The sequence below is a fragment of the Lipotes vexillifer genome, unplaced genomic scaffold (genome assembly GCF_000442215.2).
Source record: "Lipotes vexillifer unplaced genomic scaffold, Lipotes_vexillifer_v1.1 scaffold1041, whole genome shotgun sequence".
In the NCBI taxonomy this organism is placed as follows: Eukaryota; Metazoa; Chordata; class Mammalia; order Artiodactyla; family Lipotidae; genus Lipotes; species Lipotes vexillifer.
Window position 1 is genome coordinate 676,293 of NW_006775616.1, and position 18,081 is coordinate 694,373.

Here is an 18,081-nt window from a genome sequence, read left to right on the forward strand (position 1 = left end):
CTACTTGTTAAAATGCTCTGGGCTGATATTAAGCTGAAATTTGCTGCCCTGAAATGTCTACTCTTTGGTCCCAATTCTGCTCTCCTGAGACACAAATAATAAGTCTAATCCTTCTTCCACACACAGCCCTTCAAATATTTGAAGATGGTTCTCCTCTGCCTGCTAAATCCTCTCTTCCCCAGGCTAAGCATACTCATTTTTTTTCCAGTGACCCTCATAAGCTCCCAGCCACTTCATCATCCTCACCCTGCTCCCTAGGAGAGGCTTTCAATTTGTAAAAATTTCTCTTAAGCCTTGATGTTGAGAAGAGAATACAATCCCCCTATGTGGTTACATAAGCACACGTTAAGGTAGAAATAGCACCTCCCTTGTTTTGGACACTATGCTTTTATTAATGCAACCTCAGTTACATCTGATTTTCAGCAACTATGTCAAAAGATAAGCAAATATTGAATGTTGGCCTAGAATCACCCCATAATGTGTTTGTTTTTCTAACTTGAAATGATGTAAAGTCTCTTTTCCCCATGTGCTCCTATGCTGAATAAGTAGATCAATGTTTTAAACCTAAAACTTAATATGTACTCTTATTAAATACCATCTTATTAGATTTAGATATTGTTTTGGCCTATACCAATCTGTTTTGCTTTGTTTTTCTTTAATTTGACAAATTTAGCAAAGCAGAAAAAAAGAAAATTTTCCCCCAGTCTTACTGCTTTTTCTTAAGCACATAAAGAAGTAAATTTTTTTTCCTCTGATGCTCTAATACTGTTCCCAAATAAGCTTATGTATATTCCCCCAAACAAAACAAACAAACAAAATGCTTCGTATGCACAGTTGTTTCAGTAGGATCTTGCTATAAATATTCTTGTTTTCTTTAGCCCTTTTTTTAATTTGGAATACAGGAAGAAGCAAAAAGAGTGAAAAGAAAACTAATCTGCTTCTTACTGTTAAACTTATCTATGTATGATATATGTATATCATATACATTATAATATATATCATATAGGTAACATAGATATCAGTAGCAAAATTCAGAATTATTTAGATTAAAAAGAATAGGGCAAATGACTATACTCCATTTGTTTTAATCAAGATATTTCTGAATTATATTTCTGAATATATCTTGTATCTGATATACTCACTCTCCCTCCCAGCTTCTTATCATTCCCGAGGTTACTCAACTATTCAGTAGGGTTGGGCTGATAACTTCCCACTAGAAACTTCTCTCCATGCCATTCTTTAGACAGGGGTTGGCAAATTGTGGCCTTGGATTAAATGCTACCCTTGATCACTTTTTTGTAAATAAAGTTTTATTAGAACACAGCCACTCCCATTTGTTAATGTCTTGTCTATGGCTGCTTTTTTGCTACAACAGTCCTGTTTAGTAGTGGCAACAGAGGCGGAATGATCTGTAAAAGCGAAAGTTATTTCCTATCTGATTCTTACAGAAAAATTTCCCAACTCCTTTCTGCTTTGGTGCTTGGTTAGCAGTCTGTCCATCTTATTATTCAACCCATTACTGAGAACTGAAACTGGCATAATTCCCTATCCCTGTGTTAAATGATACTGAAAGCAAAGTAATTTAGTTATTTGCTTTAGGAAGTATTCACTTCTATAGGATAAAACTTTCATTTCCAGAACAACATCAAGACCTACATCAAGAATCTAACCACATGGCGCCCATCAATCTAAAGCTATTGCACCATGAACTCTGCCTATTTCTAGTCAGTTCTTCATCTTGCAAGATCAACCTTAAAATCACTCAGCTCAGGCCATAAAATCCTATAAATATAATCCATAACTTCCCCTTCTGAGGTAGTACTAAGACTATTTCAACTTATAGTCTCTCTTGCTGTAGTAAGTCTAATAAAGTTAGGTTTGCCTGAACAGCAAATATTTCTTGTCACCGTTTTCAGAGATGAGAGTTGACATTACAAATCCTCCAAACTACATTATCACCCACCCTGATTCTCTTAGTCTGGTTAATAGAGACACCGACAGCATTTCTATGAGATATAATTACCTGCATTTTTCAGTTGGGAAAATAGGCTCACAGAGGCTGAAGCTATACTTAGGTGACAGGTCCAGTGTCACAGATCAAAAAGGGCATGCAGTAGGGAGGACTCTCTATCAGGGATCCGCCCTCAGGTCTCACTCTAGGTCATGAACTGAATAGAGATAATTATTTACTCCTTTGAGGCCTCAGTTTCCTCCCCTACGAAAGCAATATTATCTCTACACAGATGGACCCCAACGTATGATGTTTCAAATTCAACTTTACTTTGAATGTTGAACCCTGATCTTCTCCCAGGTTAGCAATATGCCGTAGGCTCCTATCTCATGATGCTGGGCAGCTACAGCTCCCAGTCAGTCCCCCAATCACATAGATAAACAACTGATACACTTACAACAATTCTGTTTTTCACTTTCAATACAATACTCAACGTATTACAAGAGATATTCAACACTTTACTATAAAAGAGGCTTTGGGTTAGATGATTTTGCCCAGCTGTAGGCTAATGTAAGTGTTCTGAACATGTTTAAAGTAGGCTAGATTAAGCTATGCCGCTCAGTAGGTTAGGTGTATTAAATGCATTGTTGAATTACGATATTTTCAACTTATATTGGGGTTATTGGTGCATAACCCCATTGTAAATCGAGGAAGATCTGTACTTTCTTTCAATTCTGAAATTCATTGAAAAGATGATTTCTTATCACTTAAAAAACTAATTTCTTCACGTTGGTCTCTTTCAGCAAGACTCCACTGCCTCAAGCAAAAGCCAAATGAGATAGACTATTGATGACTAGGTTAAGTCGTACAGCTTGGTTTTGCTAATAAGAAAATGTGTAGAAATGATTCTAACTATTTTCATAACAAACATATTTGCATTTATTTCATGCTGTTAACAACTTAACATGTAATCATGTCTCCTTGAAGAAAAGAAGGAATGTTTCTTCTATGATTGCATTAAACACGCTGTGTTATATCTTTCTGCTAATCTATCATCTATTTTGACTGCCTATTTTGAGAGCTGGCATAACAATTATCATAAGTGATTGCATTATATTCTGAAAACAAAGACTGTGATGGCATAATTTATCTTGCTACTTTGCCTGACTTAAAGGCAGATGGGGTTTCCTAGTCTAAATCAGATTTTTCAGATCATAAATATTTCATTTTTTAATTTATTATTGATTTAATTTGATAGTAAATAACTCCATGAATGCTGAGGTTGGAAATCTGTTGTAAAATTATTAAGCATCTTCCCTTCTATCTGGCCACAGATTTTTATCATACTGAAATAAAACAGTGGGGCTACCTGAAGAAAATGGATTTGAGATTTTTAATTTATCTAGTGCAGTTAATTAAGTGGTCAATTAAAAACAAAAGGGCAATTAGTGCTGAGCACATTTGTTCTGATGATGAACATGCCATCTGAAAATGGATCTTAATCTCTGCTATGAAATTCTTCAATGTCAAAGCAATGTTGCTATAAGTAGAGGAAGAATAAGCCCATTAGGAGTAATGCACTTGCAACAATGATTTCCTTTCATGTTAAAGCAGCACAGTTAATACACATAGAGAGAAGTTGGCAATATTTTAAGTAATATTCCTCTATTGGTCATTATATTACCCTGTATTTATAGTGACCATTAAAGCCAATGAGTAGTTGCTTCTTTTTCCCACTACCAAAGTGAGAAAATCATTTCAGATAATGCAAAAAGGGCAAGAAACAGGTACAATATGTAATAGACCTGAGGATTTTTTTTTTGGCTGTAAGCGGGCCTCTCACTGCTGTGGCCCCTCCCGTTGCGGAGCACAGGCTACAGACACGCAGGCTCAGCGGCCATGGCTCACGGGCCCAGCCGCTCCGCGGCATGTGGGATCCTCCCAGACCGGGGCACGAACCCGCGTCCCCTGCATCGGCAGGTGTACTCTCAACCACTGCGCCACCAGGGAAGCCCGACCTGAGGATTTTTACACACTGTATGTACCGATTAACAAAATTGTCTGTCACCCAAATTGGTATCACATAGATGTATCTACAGATATTAAAGAGCATCAAGTTGAGACAGACAAGAATAGCTCCCCATTCTTCTGTCATTCAATGTGATGTGTTAGGTTATCTTAGGCATTCTCTGTAGCTTGTAAGTGTAGTTATTGAGTACCAAGTAGAATCCTTCATGAGCCCCTTTCAAAGGCTTGTTACAAAACTGTACGTGCACATCCACCCACCATTTTGCTTAAGCAAATGTTGGTAGCTCTCAGTGCAAAGAGAAGTTGGAAGGTACTTTTGTAAAAGCTAAACAGCAAAGATGCATTCCATCTCTCTTTTGGTAGCACCCATTGTCTCCCATGTCTGCTGGGCACACCACAATTTAAAATGGCAACAACCTCCCAGAATTACTCTATTACCTAAAGTTGAGCCAATACTTAACTTCCTAATCATTCCTGGTTTACAAGCATTTGTAGCACATTCATAGACTGACGAATGGTTTTATGGCCAAGAAATAGATTGAGTGATGGCTTTCTATTTGAAAACAAAATGGGTTATTCTGAACCAAATGAAGGAAATGTTTGTGTTGTGTGGGTTAAGAACAATCAGTCTTAGGTACAAACTCACAGTCACAGCAATCATCTCTAAACTCTTCTCTCCTGTGCCATCTGGGGGTCAGATGCTGACTGGGGACACGTGGTAAGAAGATATCCTATTAAGTTACGATACAGTCCGAAGCTACTTCAGAATCAAGACCCATTTATTTTTTTTGCTAAACATGTGCAATTCTTGCTGAGTATGTATACATGGGGTTAGAGAAATAGAGTTCCACATTCCTTTACCTGAAATCTTCACAGCCAAATGTTTTTAGACTTTAGAATATATTAGACCAGAGATCAGCAACAGAACTTCCAGAAGCCCTAAGGTTATAAAGGGCCAGATAGTAAATATTTTCACTTTTGAGGGCCATATGGTCTCTGGCACAACTACTCAACTCTGCGTTTGTAACACAAAAGCAACCATAGACAGTACATAAATAAATAGGTATGCTGGGTTCCAGTGAAACTTTACTTACAAAAACAGGCAGGAGACTGAATTTGGTCAGAAGACTTCAGTTTGCTGATCCCTACATTGGTCTTTAGAAAGGCAATGTTCAAATTTACACATATTTAGACAATACCTTCAGTGGGCTGAACAGCTCTATCATCAACCAACACTTTCTGTTCAACAGCAAAACCTAAATATTCATGCTAAGTTAGATGAAACAGACTAAACAAGCTTACATTAATTTGGTACAGATTTTACCACCAAATTAATTTTGCCACTCAACGTACAAGGGTATTTCAACTTTCAGAGATTTAAAACAAATTTGGGGGGGGATTACAAGAAAGAAATTGTGTACCTACACATATTCTTGTGTTGAAGTGTTTGAAATTGTTACTTTTGCACTGAGAAATTCCATGAGAGGAAAAAGAAACACATATGGTCTGGAGGGGACAAGCTTGTCCAGTAATAATAGAACAATAACCTCAGCAGCTGGGTTATGAACCAAGACACCCACTTCTTCAGGCCAAAATGATATTTAAAGATTGCATGGTTTATAAACCTCATCTAAAACAAAGTGCTGGTGATGCATTTTTGAAACTTTTTTAGAGCTTTGGGAAGTTCTTTTAAGTTAAGTTTATATACTGGCCTCCTTTATTTTGCCTCAAGCAATCTTTAGGATTCTAGGAACCTAGAAATAATTCCTGTGGCTATTTTGCGTGTCAGTGCCCAGCATAAATTTTAGCTACTGAATATTTCTATCCCTTTTTCCTGTGAGTAAATTACCAGACTCTTCTTATCTGGATTGTTCTCATTGAGCCAGTGTATTCTCCCTCCTCAGGCAATTTAAACTTTTACAAATGGAACTTTTACAAACGGCAACTGATGCATAAATATTAGCTATTTAGGCTATCTTTATAGAGCATTGCAAAATAAAATATCTCTTGGACTTGGCCCTCATTAGAGGATGTTGATAAGCAATCAGATGATAAAGGGAAATATGTGCTATGAAGTTAGATACCTGGTTGAATCAAACAAGCTTAGATTATCAGAGCTGGAAGAAATTTAAGGGTGATCTCTAGGTCAAACACTTCCTTTTTCATAAGAGGAAGCTGACAATCATTGTGATTATAAATGAAACAGCCAATATTAATAAGCTGGTTAAGAGAAAGACAGTAGTAGAAGCAAAGTCTCTAGATTCCCAGTTTAGTCTTTTTCTTGATAATACTAGATTGTTTGGTTGTCAAATACAAACCAGACACCTACTTACTGAATACCTATGAGCTCTACATTACATACCATACCATGTATTAGGAGCAAGCGTTACATACAGCTTTATCTTCAAGATAATATATGAAAATGCTGGCAATATAATGGAGTCTTTGATAAATACGAGGCTCAAGGGGTATATATATCATGTCAGTTTGCACTGGAGTCTTTAAGAAAAACTTTATATAAATTCAGGCTGAAAAATGAATACACTAGTCAGATAATTTTGTTTGCAAGAGACAAAAAAAATTACAACCCAAACTGGATCGGGCAAAGATTTTGTCTTATTCATTCACATCTGGGAATTCCACATTTTAAGCATGGCATTTCATAATGTCATGATATCAGCTATGACTACAGGTTCTTTAGATGGAGGAACACAACATAATAACACTCAGATATGTGAAACTGGGATATATGAAGCAAAACTCTTGTTTCCTACAGATCCAAATGAGAGAAGGGGTATTCACGGAAGTATACCCAGGGACAGGATAATAGCAAGCTGGGACTTATGTATGACAAGTATGTATGGATAGGATAAGAGCAGCTAATGTATGGCAAGTGGGGTAGTGTTAGCTAAGTTTCGAGGGCATCCTTGAGATTGAGTATTTTGAATAATTCTGTCAGCCCTAGGAAGAAGGGCCATTCCTGGTTGTTAGGTAACTGCAGGCCTCTGGAAATTGGTTTGTGTGCATTATAACCCAGAAGTGTCAGGGCCTGATAAGGGAAGAAGTTGGGGTGGGGACTCAGCAAACTGTCTGCTAAGGGGAATTGAGAGATTTTAGCCATGCTTTCAAAATTGTGTCAAGATAGGACTTGCAAAATTTTGTATTACATTGGATCAACAGCTTATATCTTAACAACTTAACTGTCTTAATATTATTGACAAAGGTCTTGGCTTTGTTGTCACTGGTTTGGCTTAGGCTACATGCCCATCCTTTTACAAAACATTGTAGCCAGGGGAATGGATTCCTGATTGACATAGCCCTGGTCACATCCTCATCCCTCGAGCTAGGAGGTGAAAGAAATCTCACTCTCATTATATGGACTGAGGGTGTGTAGGGAGGTGGTTCCTAAAAAAACAAAAACAAAGACAAAAACAAAAAACCACAGAGCTTTAATCAGAAGAAGGGGGAGGAATTGTTTGGTTGCAAAAAATAATGAATGCCCTTCAGATAAATTGGTAATTATAAGTTTTTACTTTTTACTCCACCCCTTCCATTCTCCACATCAGCCAGTGATGTTTGTACAATGTATATTAAATTCAGTCTGTCCTGCTTAAAAATCCTCATTATAATGTGGAAGTACAACATACATACTCATCAACATGGCCCAGAGTTTAACCTCTTTGTCCTTCTCCAACCTTGTCTCATGTCACTGTCCTTCTGTATAGCGAACTGGATCTTTGTCAGGTCTTTGAAAATGCAAACTCAGGCCTGCTTCAGGACCTTGTCATGCTCTCTCCCTTTTGCTTAGATAGCTAGTAGTCTCCTTCTACATCTTACCTATCTTAATCCCTGCTCTCCTATGCTCCTTACCTCATGTACATGTACTCTTTGCCTGGCTAAAGCATACTCATTTTTCAAGCCTCCGTTCAAAAATACTACTTGAACCCCACCTCATAGATCTCATAGACTGCACTTGTTTTCTTCAAAGTATTACCATATTTACTACACCTAACTATTTATCAGTGTGTGTGTGTGTGTGTGTGTGTGTGTGTGTGTGTGTTTGATTTTGCTGTTTTTCTTAAAAGTCTGTGTCTCTTAAAAGATGGCAAGACCTCAAGGGTAGAAATGAAGGGTTTTAGATTCACTACTAACACCAAAGTACCTAATGTCTGGCAGAGAATAAATATAAATAAATAAATATTTCTTGAAAAAATATAAATTAATGAATGGATATAGTATATAATTTCACTTAAATGTACGGGGTTAAGAACTTAGAACCTGTGGTGTCAAAGAGAATGCAAAGACGATGTAAGATATGAGAGAATTTCTGGAAGGACATTGTCAACTCAGCATAGCATATTAACCTGAATATTGTTTATTTTCTTTTTGATTTTTATTCCTAGATTAAATTTGAAAGCATTTAACTTGGATTTTATAAAGACTTAAAGTTGAATATGGTCACTGTTAGGGGTTTAAGTTGAAGTAACTAGTAACAAAGAAATTAAAGATTTTTACAATTTAAAAATATATCAGGAAATGATCAAAAAAAAATTTTTTTTTTACTAGACTTACACTTAAAATCCACATGCTTCCAAGAGATATTTGAAGTTGCAAAAAAATATATTTGCACTAAGTTAAAAGTTTCCAAAGGGTCCTATCATTTGATATATAATAATTTTATCAAATGTGACCTACGTGACTTTATTCTATACTTTTTTGAGATTATGAGCTTTATGAGCTGCTTACTAGATTTCACTTTTGGAGTAAAGGCTGAACAAACACTTTATCTTGATTTCATTTATCACTGGAAAGCTTAAATGTCAAAATAAATTAGAGAAAATTGTGATGTGATCACAAAGGAAAAGTATGTCTCACACTTGAAAGATAATACTTCCAGAAACTGAGTTCCAGCAGAAATTTTGTAGCACAATATTAATTTTAGTTCTAGTAACAACAGGAAAATAATGTTTCCCAATGAATATATTCTCAATATATTGAGAATACTACTGATAAAAAAAACACTTAAAAATCCATGAAATGTATAAAATCACTGTTAATATATATAAGATAGAGTAATATTTTACCTTATTCCTAATGGTGTAAAATCAAAAATAAAAGTCACCAACAGAATTGTGGGAGTTGATTTAACATGTTTTTAAACCTCTCTAACATTTCCAAAAGAACCGAATTTAAAATTATACTCATGAAAGTTTTAATCCACATAGAATACATTCAATTGAATTGTACTCCAGCCCATAAACTACTACAGCAAATTTTATAGCAAATGACATGTATTTCTAAGATATGAATTGAAATTATGGAAATATGAGCTGAAATTATGGAAATTTACAAACTACACACATATATATAAAGCAGACCTTTAGGTTGCTTTATTTAGGTTAATATTTTAATATCAACTTGAATGAATATGCAACAATTCATACATACTTTACAATATGCATGTTTGTATATTTGTCATTTCATGACAATTTTTTTTTCTTTCAGACTGGAAGATAGACATTTTCTTTCCAGCTGATTGTATGGGAGAAATTTTGACCTCAGAAAGTGGAAATGAGGTTGCTTTGGAAATTGGTAATTCTGCTGACACTCATAAATACTTATGCAGGTAAAGTGTTCTATTATTATGAGTTTTGTTTGATAATCTATTGGCATTTTATTTTTCTCTGCAGGGGAAGCAATTTTCAAATATAAAATACTTATGTTATTTAAATGACTAAAATGATAAAATTTTGAAGGTAATCTCTATGGCTAATATAGAGAGTTTAATCCTTAAAAAATAAACCAAGTGCCATTTTTAAACAGAACTAAGATTATTTCAATTATAAATTGTCACATGAAATTTTTATAGTAAAAATGTGATTAAGTAATTTTCTTATCAATAAACAATGAAGAATATTTCTTTTTTATTTTCTTTAGAGTGGTCTTTAAAAATTAAAATAGAAATGTATATTTCTCCTCAAATTTAGAATTTGGTATGGATTAAAAAACAGCTATATTGGTATAGAAGAAAAAGTAATATAGAATTTCACATCAGAAGTAGAATAACTTTAGAAATATTTTTTCTTTCCATTTCAATGATATATCCTTTCACTCAACTAAAATATATTAAGTCTGTGTATCAGTTAGCTTTTGCCATGTAATAAACCATCGCACATCTGAATGGATTAAAATAACGAATTACCACGTATTTAGTTAAGTCTATAGGTTGGCAATTTTAAATGGGATCAACTGAGCTATTCTTTTGATTTTGCCTGAGTACTTTACATCTGTGCTTAGCTACTGGGTCATCTGGGATCTGGCTAGTCTAGGATATTCTCAGCTGAGACCACTGGGCTGTCTCTGCCCTGGGCCAAGGGTTCTTTCATCCTCTGTGAGTTTGGGCTCCTTCACATAGTGCCTGCTTAGAGCTCCAAGAGAAATCAGAAGTATGCAAGTTTTTTTTAATGTCAAGGCTTGTAACTGACACAATGTCATTTTTGCTGCATTCTTTTAACAATTCCAAGTCACACAATCAGTCCAGATTCAAGAGATATGAAAATATACTGCATCTCTTGATAGAAAAGCCACAAAGTTACACTGTAAAGGGGCATGGAAACAGTAAAGGGGATACTAGTAGCTGTTTTTGTACATAATCAACCATAGTCTACTAAGAACACAGAATTCTGTTCTGAATTTTCAAGCTTACCTATGTGAGTTGCCACAGAGCATGGATATTGTCCGGGTCATTTGATTGCCAGAGCAGCTCTTCTATTACAACATACTGCTTCCCATCAACTGTGGTAGGGGGTACTATTGAACTTTCCAATGTTCATGACAAAGCCCTAATATACTGGGAGAAACACAGGAACAAATATAGTAACCTACAAGCCAGAAACACAGTAATTGTAAGAGACAAATATTTAATGACAATTCTAAGAAGTGGAAAGATTTCTAATCTTAAAAGCTATGAGAAGGCTAAAATATGCAGAAAACAACTATTAGAATCAGAAAACCATTTAAATAAAAGTATTTTTACTACTAGAGAATCTAGTGGCTAGAAGTGCTACAGCCATATCATGTTTATTCAAACTTATAACATTATTTTGATTCATGTCACTTCTAACTCTCTGTAATAAAGAATCAGAGTTAAATAAAAATATTTTTTTTGAAATAGATAAAAAAAGCTGCATCAAGGTGCCCCCAAATTACACATATGTGAATAAAAATTATATTTCTACCATCAAGTTTCAGCTTCCCGTCAAAATTTAACATTAACATTTTGCCCTTTAAATATCTATATTGAATCAACACAGTATCTCTAGAAGAACCTTTATGGTAAAAAAAATAAATTATAATTTTCAGAGCACATATCAGATATGAAAAATCCTCCAGTTCTTCTGTTAACTTTTATTTATCGAAACCGTATGTGATTCAACATGTCTTTTTGCTTTATCCTAAAGGGAAAAATAATCATATGTCCTTGGTGTACAATTTTCTTGTGAAAGAACAGATTGGATCTTTTTTTATAAGCCATAGCTATTTAAATAAGATAATCTGAGCTAAACATTGCCCCAGAGGTAAGGATGCTGATAATGATATACACAAGAGAGTATTTCTTTAAATCTGCTTGTTTTTTTTAGAGATTTCATGGTGTGTCTCCCTACTTACAGATACTATGCTAGTTTAGAAAATTAGATTCTCTAATGATATACTACTCTTTCTATGCGTATATGTAATATCTTCTTTGTTTTTCCAAAACTTGCCTTTGATTCATTCTGAAAGGCCAGCAAATCTTTCACAATTATGTGCTTTTTCCTTCCTATTTTTATGGTTACAGTCTTTTCAAAATGTTGACATTTTAAATCTCTCCACGCTCTAAATTAAAATTTAAAATTTTGCCCCCAATCTCTTCTCCTGTTCTTCTTTTTTTTTAAATTAACTTTACTTCATCTAACTCCTTTACTATGAACATTGGCCTTTAGGCTTTTACCATGAACCATAATCTACCCAGACACACTTTATGGTTCTGGAACATTTTTGAAGTTATGGGTATTTAAAAGTTCTATTGTTCTATTTTAATATTTTTTAAATATTATGAGAAAACCATTTAATTAAGAAACATGATTGCTAATTATATACTTTTTTTTTTTTTGCGGTGCACGGGCCTCTAACTGCTGTGGCCTCTCCCGTTGCGGAGCACAGGCTCCAGACACGCAGGCCAAGCAGCCATGGCTCACGGGCCCAGCCGCTCCGCGGCATGTAGGATCCTCCCGGACTGGGACACAAACCCGCGTCCCCTGCATCGGCAGGCGGACTCTCAACCACTGTGCCACCACAGAAGCCCACTAATTATATACTTTTAAATTATTTCATTAATGTGTGTGGTAGGCTAAATAACTGCTCTCAAGGATATCTAGGACCTAATGTCTGGATCTTGTGACTTTTACGTTAAGTAGCAAAATGGATTTTGCAGGTGTGACTAATTTAAAGATATTGAGATGGATAGTTTATCCTGGAATAACTGAGTGGGAAATCACAAACACCCTTGTAAGAAGGTGGCAAAAGGGGACTTGTCACAGAGCAGAAGGCAATGTGATAAAAAAGGAGAGAGAGATTTGAAGATGCTATGCTGCTGACCTTAAGTATATAGGAAGGGACCATAAGCCAAGAAATGAGAGAAATGAAGCTCTAAAAGCTGGAGAAGGCAAGGAAACAGATGCTTTCTCTTTTGGAGGGAGTATGGCCCTGTGGATACATTGGTTTCCACCCTGTGAAACCCATTTTGGACTTCGGACTTCCAGAACTGAGAGAAAATAAATGCGTGTTGTTCTAAGCCACCAAGTTGTAATATTTAGAGAAGCCATAGGAAACTAATGCAACGTGTTTTTTCCTCACTAACCTTTAAGTTCCAGGAGAGCTGGGACTCTATCTTCCTGGCACTTGGTAGGGATTCCGTAAATACTTGTTGAATGAACGAATGAATGAATTAGATCCAATGCATTGGTCCTATTTGGATTATCATCAAGTAGAAAATGTTTAGTCATATAATTTCCTCTGAGGAATAATTGTTCCGGTGTATCCCTGTACGATTGCCCCTATGTTATGTTATTATCATAGAATTTTAGAGATGAAACTCTAGTAACATTTGAAAGTTTCAAACTATGTCCTATTTGAAAGTAAATTTCAGGAGAGCAGAGATTTCCATCTGTTTTATTCTCTACTGTTTCTCCATTGCCTAGCATATGGTTTGTAGATATTTATCAAATTAATTAAATAAAGCAATTCCATTCAATTCAACAGATAGTTTTAGTACCTTAGATGTGCCGGGCACTGAGCTAGATATTGACCTTCACCAATAAGAGGGCCATGGTCCCTGTCCTCTTCAGCCTACAGCCTAAAAATGGAAACAAGCAAGTAAATCAACAATTGCAATAGAGAAAGCACAACTTGCTATTTGAAAAACATAGTAGGGAGCATATAACATGGAAATGTTCTAAGAGGACATCTGGTGTTTTTGTCAACCCTCAATCCATTTCTGCTTCCTCTGATAAAGAATATTTGATTTTTATTGGGAATCCAATCTTTCCTATCAGTCTTTGTAGTTTGAGTGAGATTGGTATAAACTCATGATCAGCCAATTGGCATATTCCATCCTCCCTCACCATACTATTTGGTTCAGGATATATTATATCCAAACAAATCCCTGGGCTTTTGCTAAATTAAAATGACAGAAAGACATTGCATCTGTGCTGTTCTAGTTAGTATAAAGATGTACCAAGGACTGCTATGAAGGAAGAGTTGGCCTGGAAATGAAATTCACACAGAGGCAGAACAATCCAAGGGAAGAAAGGCACAATTTCTTAACTTTATCTTTTGAACTTTAAGCAATATAAACCAATAAGGTGCCCTTTTCCGTTTTTAGGCTAATTTCCATTGAAATTCTGTCTCTTGTGATGGAAAGAATCTTGTCTAATACAGGTTAAAAATTGTTTTTAACGTATGTTAGTGAACATTAGTGAAGGAGTTAGATTAGAAATAGAATTCCACTTGAGATAAATACCTACTCCCTGCTGGGAATGAGGAACAGACAAAATAAAGGAATGGAGAAAAGGCACAATATTTCCTGGAAGGATAAAAAGCACCAAGAGGTTTAATATAGACTCAGAAGGTTGATTTTTAGCCCCTAAATTACTGAACCATCTATGTCTCAGGGTTGGAAAAAACATAACATTAATGGGGTAATTGGAGACCACATTGATCAATGGAGGAAAACCTACAACTCTGTTTTCTTTTCTTGTAGCCAAGAAAGTTTTCATGAAGTATGGGAAGTTTTCATGAAAAAATATTTTATGCTTAAATAAATAGTAAATGAAGTGGCTGGAACAAATCTGTAGGGTATAGCAGAAGCTAAAAAATCATGTAGGATCAGATTTTGTTGATGTTAGAATGTCACATGTGTAGGAAACCCAAGGTTTACCGATGTGGTTAAGTGTTAAATTTTCCAATGGTGAAAAAAAGGCTCAGAATGTACTTATGTTATTATTCATTTAAGTCTTTCATCTCACTACGATTTTCATATAAAATTTGATAAATTATAGATTTCACAAATTAAGTCCAAATCTTTAAAAATTTGATATTTTTTAAATACTAAATACTTGATTAGTAAGGTAAAGTAATAATCAGCTAAATCTTGTGCTATATATGTTGTGAGTTATCTAGGCTTAGAGACAGCACAAGTTTAAACCCAGAACCTCATAAAAACCTTGCTGTCCTTAAGAGTAGTGTCAATGAAGGTCAAATGGCTGGTATTTTAGACTCAAACCTAATAGGAAATAGCAAACATCACTAGTTATAAGGGATTTACTAATGTCATCTTAAGAATTGCTGCCTAATAAATTATCTTTTAACTTTGATACTTTAAGAAAATATTATAGCTTAAATGGTAGTTTTCTAAACAACACATACGGTTCATAAATGTATGTGGCTCATTTGTGTGCCATTTGTATTTCTTTTCCTACGGCCAAACACTTTTGTCCATATCTTGTAAAACTATGACTGAACATCTCTCTGGTTAGTCCTAAAGAAGTACTGCTTATGCAGTACGAGACTCAGTTTTTCCAGAGAGAAACTGAATAATTCAAGAACGTGAACAGGAAGCTAGTCACATTTATTGGCAAAGCAGGATTAAAGGCCTCCTGTAGGCATGTAACTATTGTATTATGTCATCAGGGCCTAATGAGCCACTTTCTCTCACTATATTAATTACTCTTGAGGAATAAACTGAGACTAAAATTATAAGATGTTGTTCCTGCCACTATTTTTATGTAATATCTACCGATAAATGTAGTTATATTATTTTCAAAACTACTCCCAGAGTAAATGATTCTTAAAACTTGAATCAATTTGTTTCTAGGGATTTTACCAATGAAGAAAAAAAAAAAACTGTTTTGTCAGTGTTTTTGCACAGCGTGCCATTTTACAAATGGAGTAGCCTTAATGTGAATCTGGAGAAAATGTACCTTCTTCTAAATACTCACAATCAGGGGTCTGTGATAAGGGGACATTGAAAAGTATGTATGATGGCTTGAATTTTACTATATTTCAAACATAGTTTCTATTGAACTGAGAACCAGAGTAATTGAACTAGCTGACAAAGAAAGCCACAAGAATGGAAATATGCACTGTGACCAAGATTTCTTCAAAGAAGACGATGTTTCACACAGCAAATCCATGAAAATTGGCAGGTGTAATAAACCTGCTTTGCTCAAGGATCCCAGAAGCACATAATGGATATTCCTTTGGGTCAGTGTGATGAATATTGAGTACATCACAACCCACACTCTGCCTACAGTCTTGTTCAGATTTATTGTTAGCATAATAGTGCCTTTAGGAATGGAACACCAGGCTATATTCTTAAGTCAAGTGACATCTTTGCAATTTCTACTGGAGATGGTCCAATTAAGAAATGCTGAAAATCCATTTTTATGCAATGCCTACTAATAAAGGTAGCTGTATGATTATCAAATCTTTTTCAAAAGTAATTCTTTTTAAAAAAATTCTTTTAAACATGTTTATTGTGGTATAATTGCTTTGCAGTGGTGTGTTAGTTTCTGCTTTATAACAAAGTGAAACAGTTATACATATACATATGTCCCCATATCTCTTCCCTCTTGCGTCTCCCTCCCTCCCAGCCTCCTTATCCCACCCCTTTAGGTGGTCTCAAAGCACCGAGCTGATCTCCCTGTGCTATTCGTCTGCTTCTCACTAGCTATCTATTTAACGTTTGGTAGTGTATATATGTCCATGCCACTCTCTCACTTTGTCCCAGTATATCCTTCCCCCTCCCCATATCCTCAAGTCCATTCTCTAGTAGGTCTGTGTCTTTATTCCTATCTTGCCCCTAAGTTCTTCACAACTTTTTTTTTTCTTTCTTTTTTTGGTTCCATATATATGTGTTAGCATACAGTATTTGTTTTTCTCTTTATGACTTACTCCACTCTGTATGACAGACTTTAGGTCCATTCACCTCACTACAAATAACTCAATTTCGTTTCTTTTTATGGCTGAGTAATATTCCATTGTATATATGTGCCACAGCTTCTTTATCCATTCATCTGTTGATGGACACTTAGGTTGCTTCCATGGGCTGGCTATTGTAAATAGAGCTGCAATGAACATTTTGGTACATGACTCTTTTAGGATTACGGTTTTCTCAGGGTATATGCCCAGTAGTGGGATTGCTGGGTTGTATGGTAGAGCTATTTTTAGTTTTTTAAGGAACCTCCATATGGTTCTCTATATTGGCCGTACCAACTTACATTTCCACCAACAATGCAAGAGGGCTCCCTTTGATCCACAACCTCTCCAGCATTTATTGTTGTAGATTTTTTGATGATGGCCATTGTGACTGGTGTGAGAGGATATGTCATTGTAGTTTTGATTTGCATTTCTCTAATGATTAATGATGTTGAGCATTATTTCATATGTTTGTTGGCAATCTGTATATCTTCTTTGGAGAAATGTCTATTTAGGACTTCTGCCCATTTTTGGATTGGGTTGTTTGCTTTTTGATATTGATCTGCATGAGTTGCTTCTATATTTTGGAGATTAATCATTTATTGGTTGCTTCATTTGCAAATATTTTCTCCCACTCTGAGGGTTGTCTTTTTGTCTTTTTTATGGTTTCCATTGCTGTGCAAAAGCTTTTAAGTTTCTTTAGGTCCCATTTGTTTATTTTTGTTTTTATTTCCATTTCTCTACGAGGTGGGTCAAAAAGGATCTTGCTGCGATTTATGTCATAGAGTGTTCTGCCTATGTTTTCCTCTAAGAGTTTGATAGTGTCTGGCCTTACATTTAGGTCTTTAATCCATTTTGAGTTTATTTTTGTGTATGGTGTTAGGGAGTGTTCTAATTTCATTCTTTTACATGTAGCTGTCCAGTTTTCCCAGCACCACTTACTGAAGAGGCTGTCTTTTCTCCACTATAGATTCTTGCCTCTTTTATCAAAGATAAGCTGGCCATATGTGCGTGAGTTTATCTCAGGGCTTTCTATCCTGTTCCATTGATCTATATTGCTGTTTTTCTGCCAGTACCATACTGTCTTAATTACTGTAGCTTTGGAGTATAGTCTGAAGTCAGGGAACCTGATTCCTCTGGGTCCATTTTTCTTTCTCAAGAATACTTTGGGGCTTCCCTGGTGGCACAGTGGTTGAGAATCTGCCTGTTAATGAAGGGGACACGGGTTTGATCCCTGGTCTGGGAAGATTCCATGTGCCGTGGAGCAACTAGCCCCATGAGCCAAACTACTGAGACTGTATGTCTGGAGCCTGTGCTCTGCAACAAGAGAGGCCATGATAGTGAGAGGCCCGTGCACCAAGATGAAGAGTGGCCCCCACTTGCCACAACTAGAGAAAGCCCTTGCACAGCAATGAAGACCCAACACAGCCAAAAATAAATAAATAAATAAATAAATAAATAAATAAGCAAGCCAAGCATTTGAAGCCTTTAAAAAAAAAAAAAGAATGCTTTGGCTATTCAGGGTCTTTTGTGTTTCCATACAAATTATGAAATTTTTTGTTCTACTTCTGTGAAAAATGTCAGTG

At 35.6% G+C, this 18,081-nt stretch overlaps 1 protein-coding gene across 2 annotated transcripts in view; it reads left to right on the forward strand.

The window, feature by feature from the left end:
* The window catches only part of CNTN6 (contactin 6), a 293,689-nt gene that overhangs the window by 49,449 nt on the left and 226,159 nt on the right, over positions 1-18,081 (forward strand). The window contains exon 5 of one of the 2 annotated variants that reach the window (XM_007450033.1): positions 9,485-9,605. The exons of the other annotated variant lie outside the window; for it this stretch is intronic. Within the exon in view, the coding sequence (XP_007450095.1) occupies positions 9,551-9,605 (55 nt within the window). The 5' untranslated portion in view covers positions 9,485-9,550. The remainder of the gene's footprint in view (positions 1-9,484; positions 9,606-18,081) is intronic. 2 annotated transcript variants of the gene reach the window in all.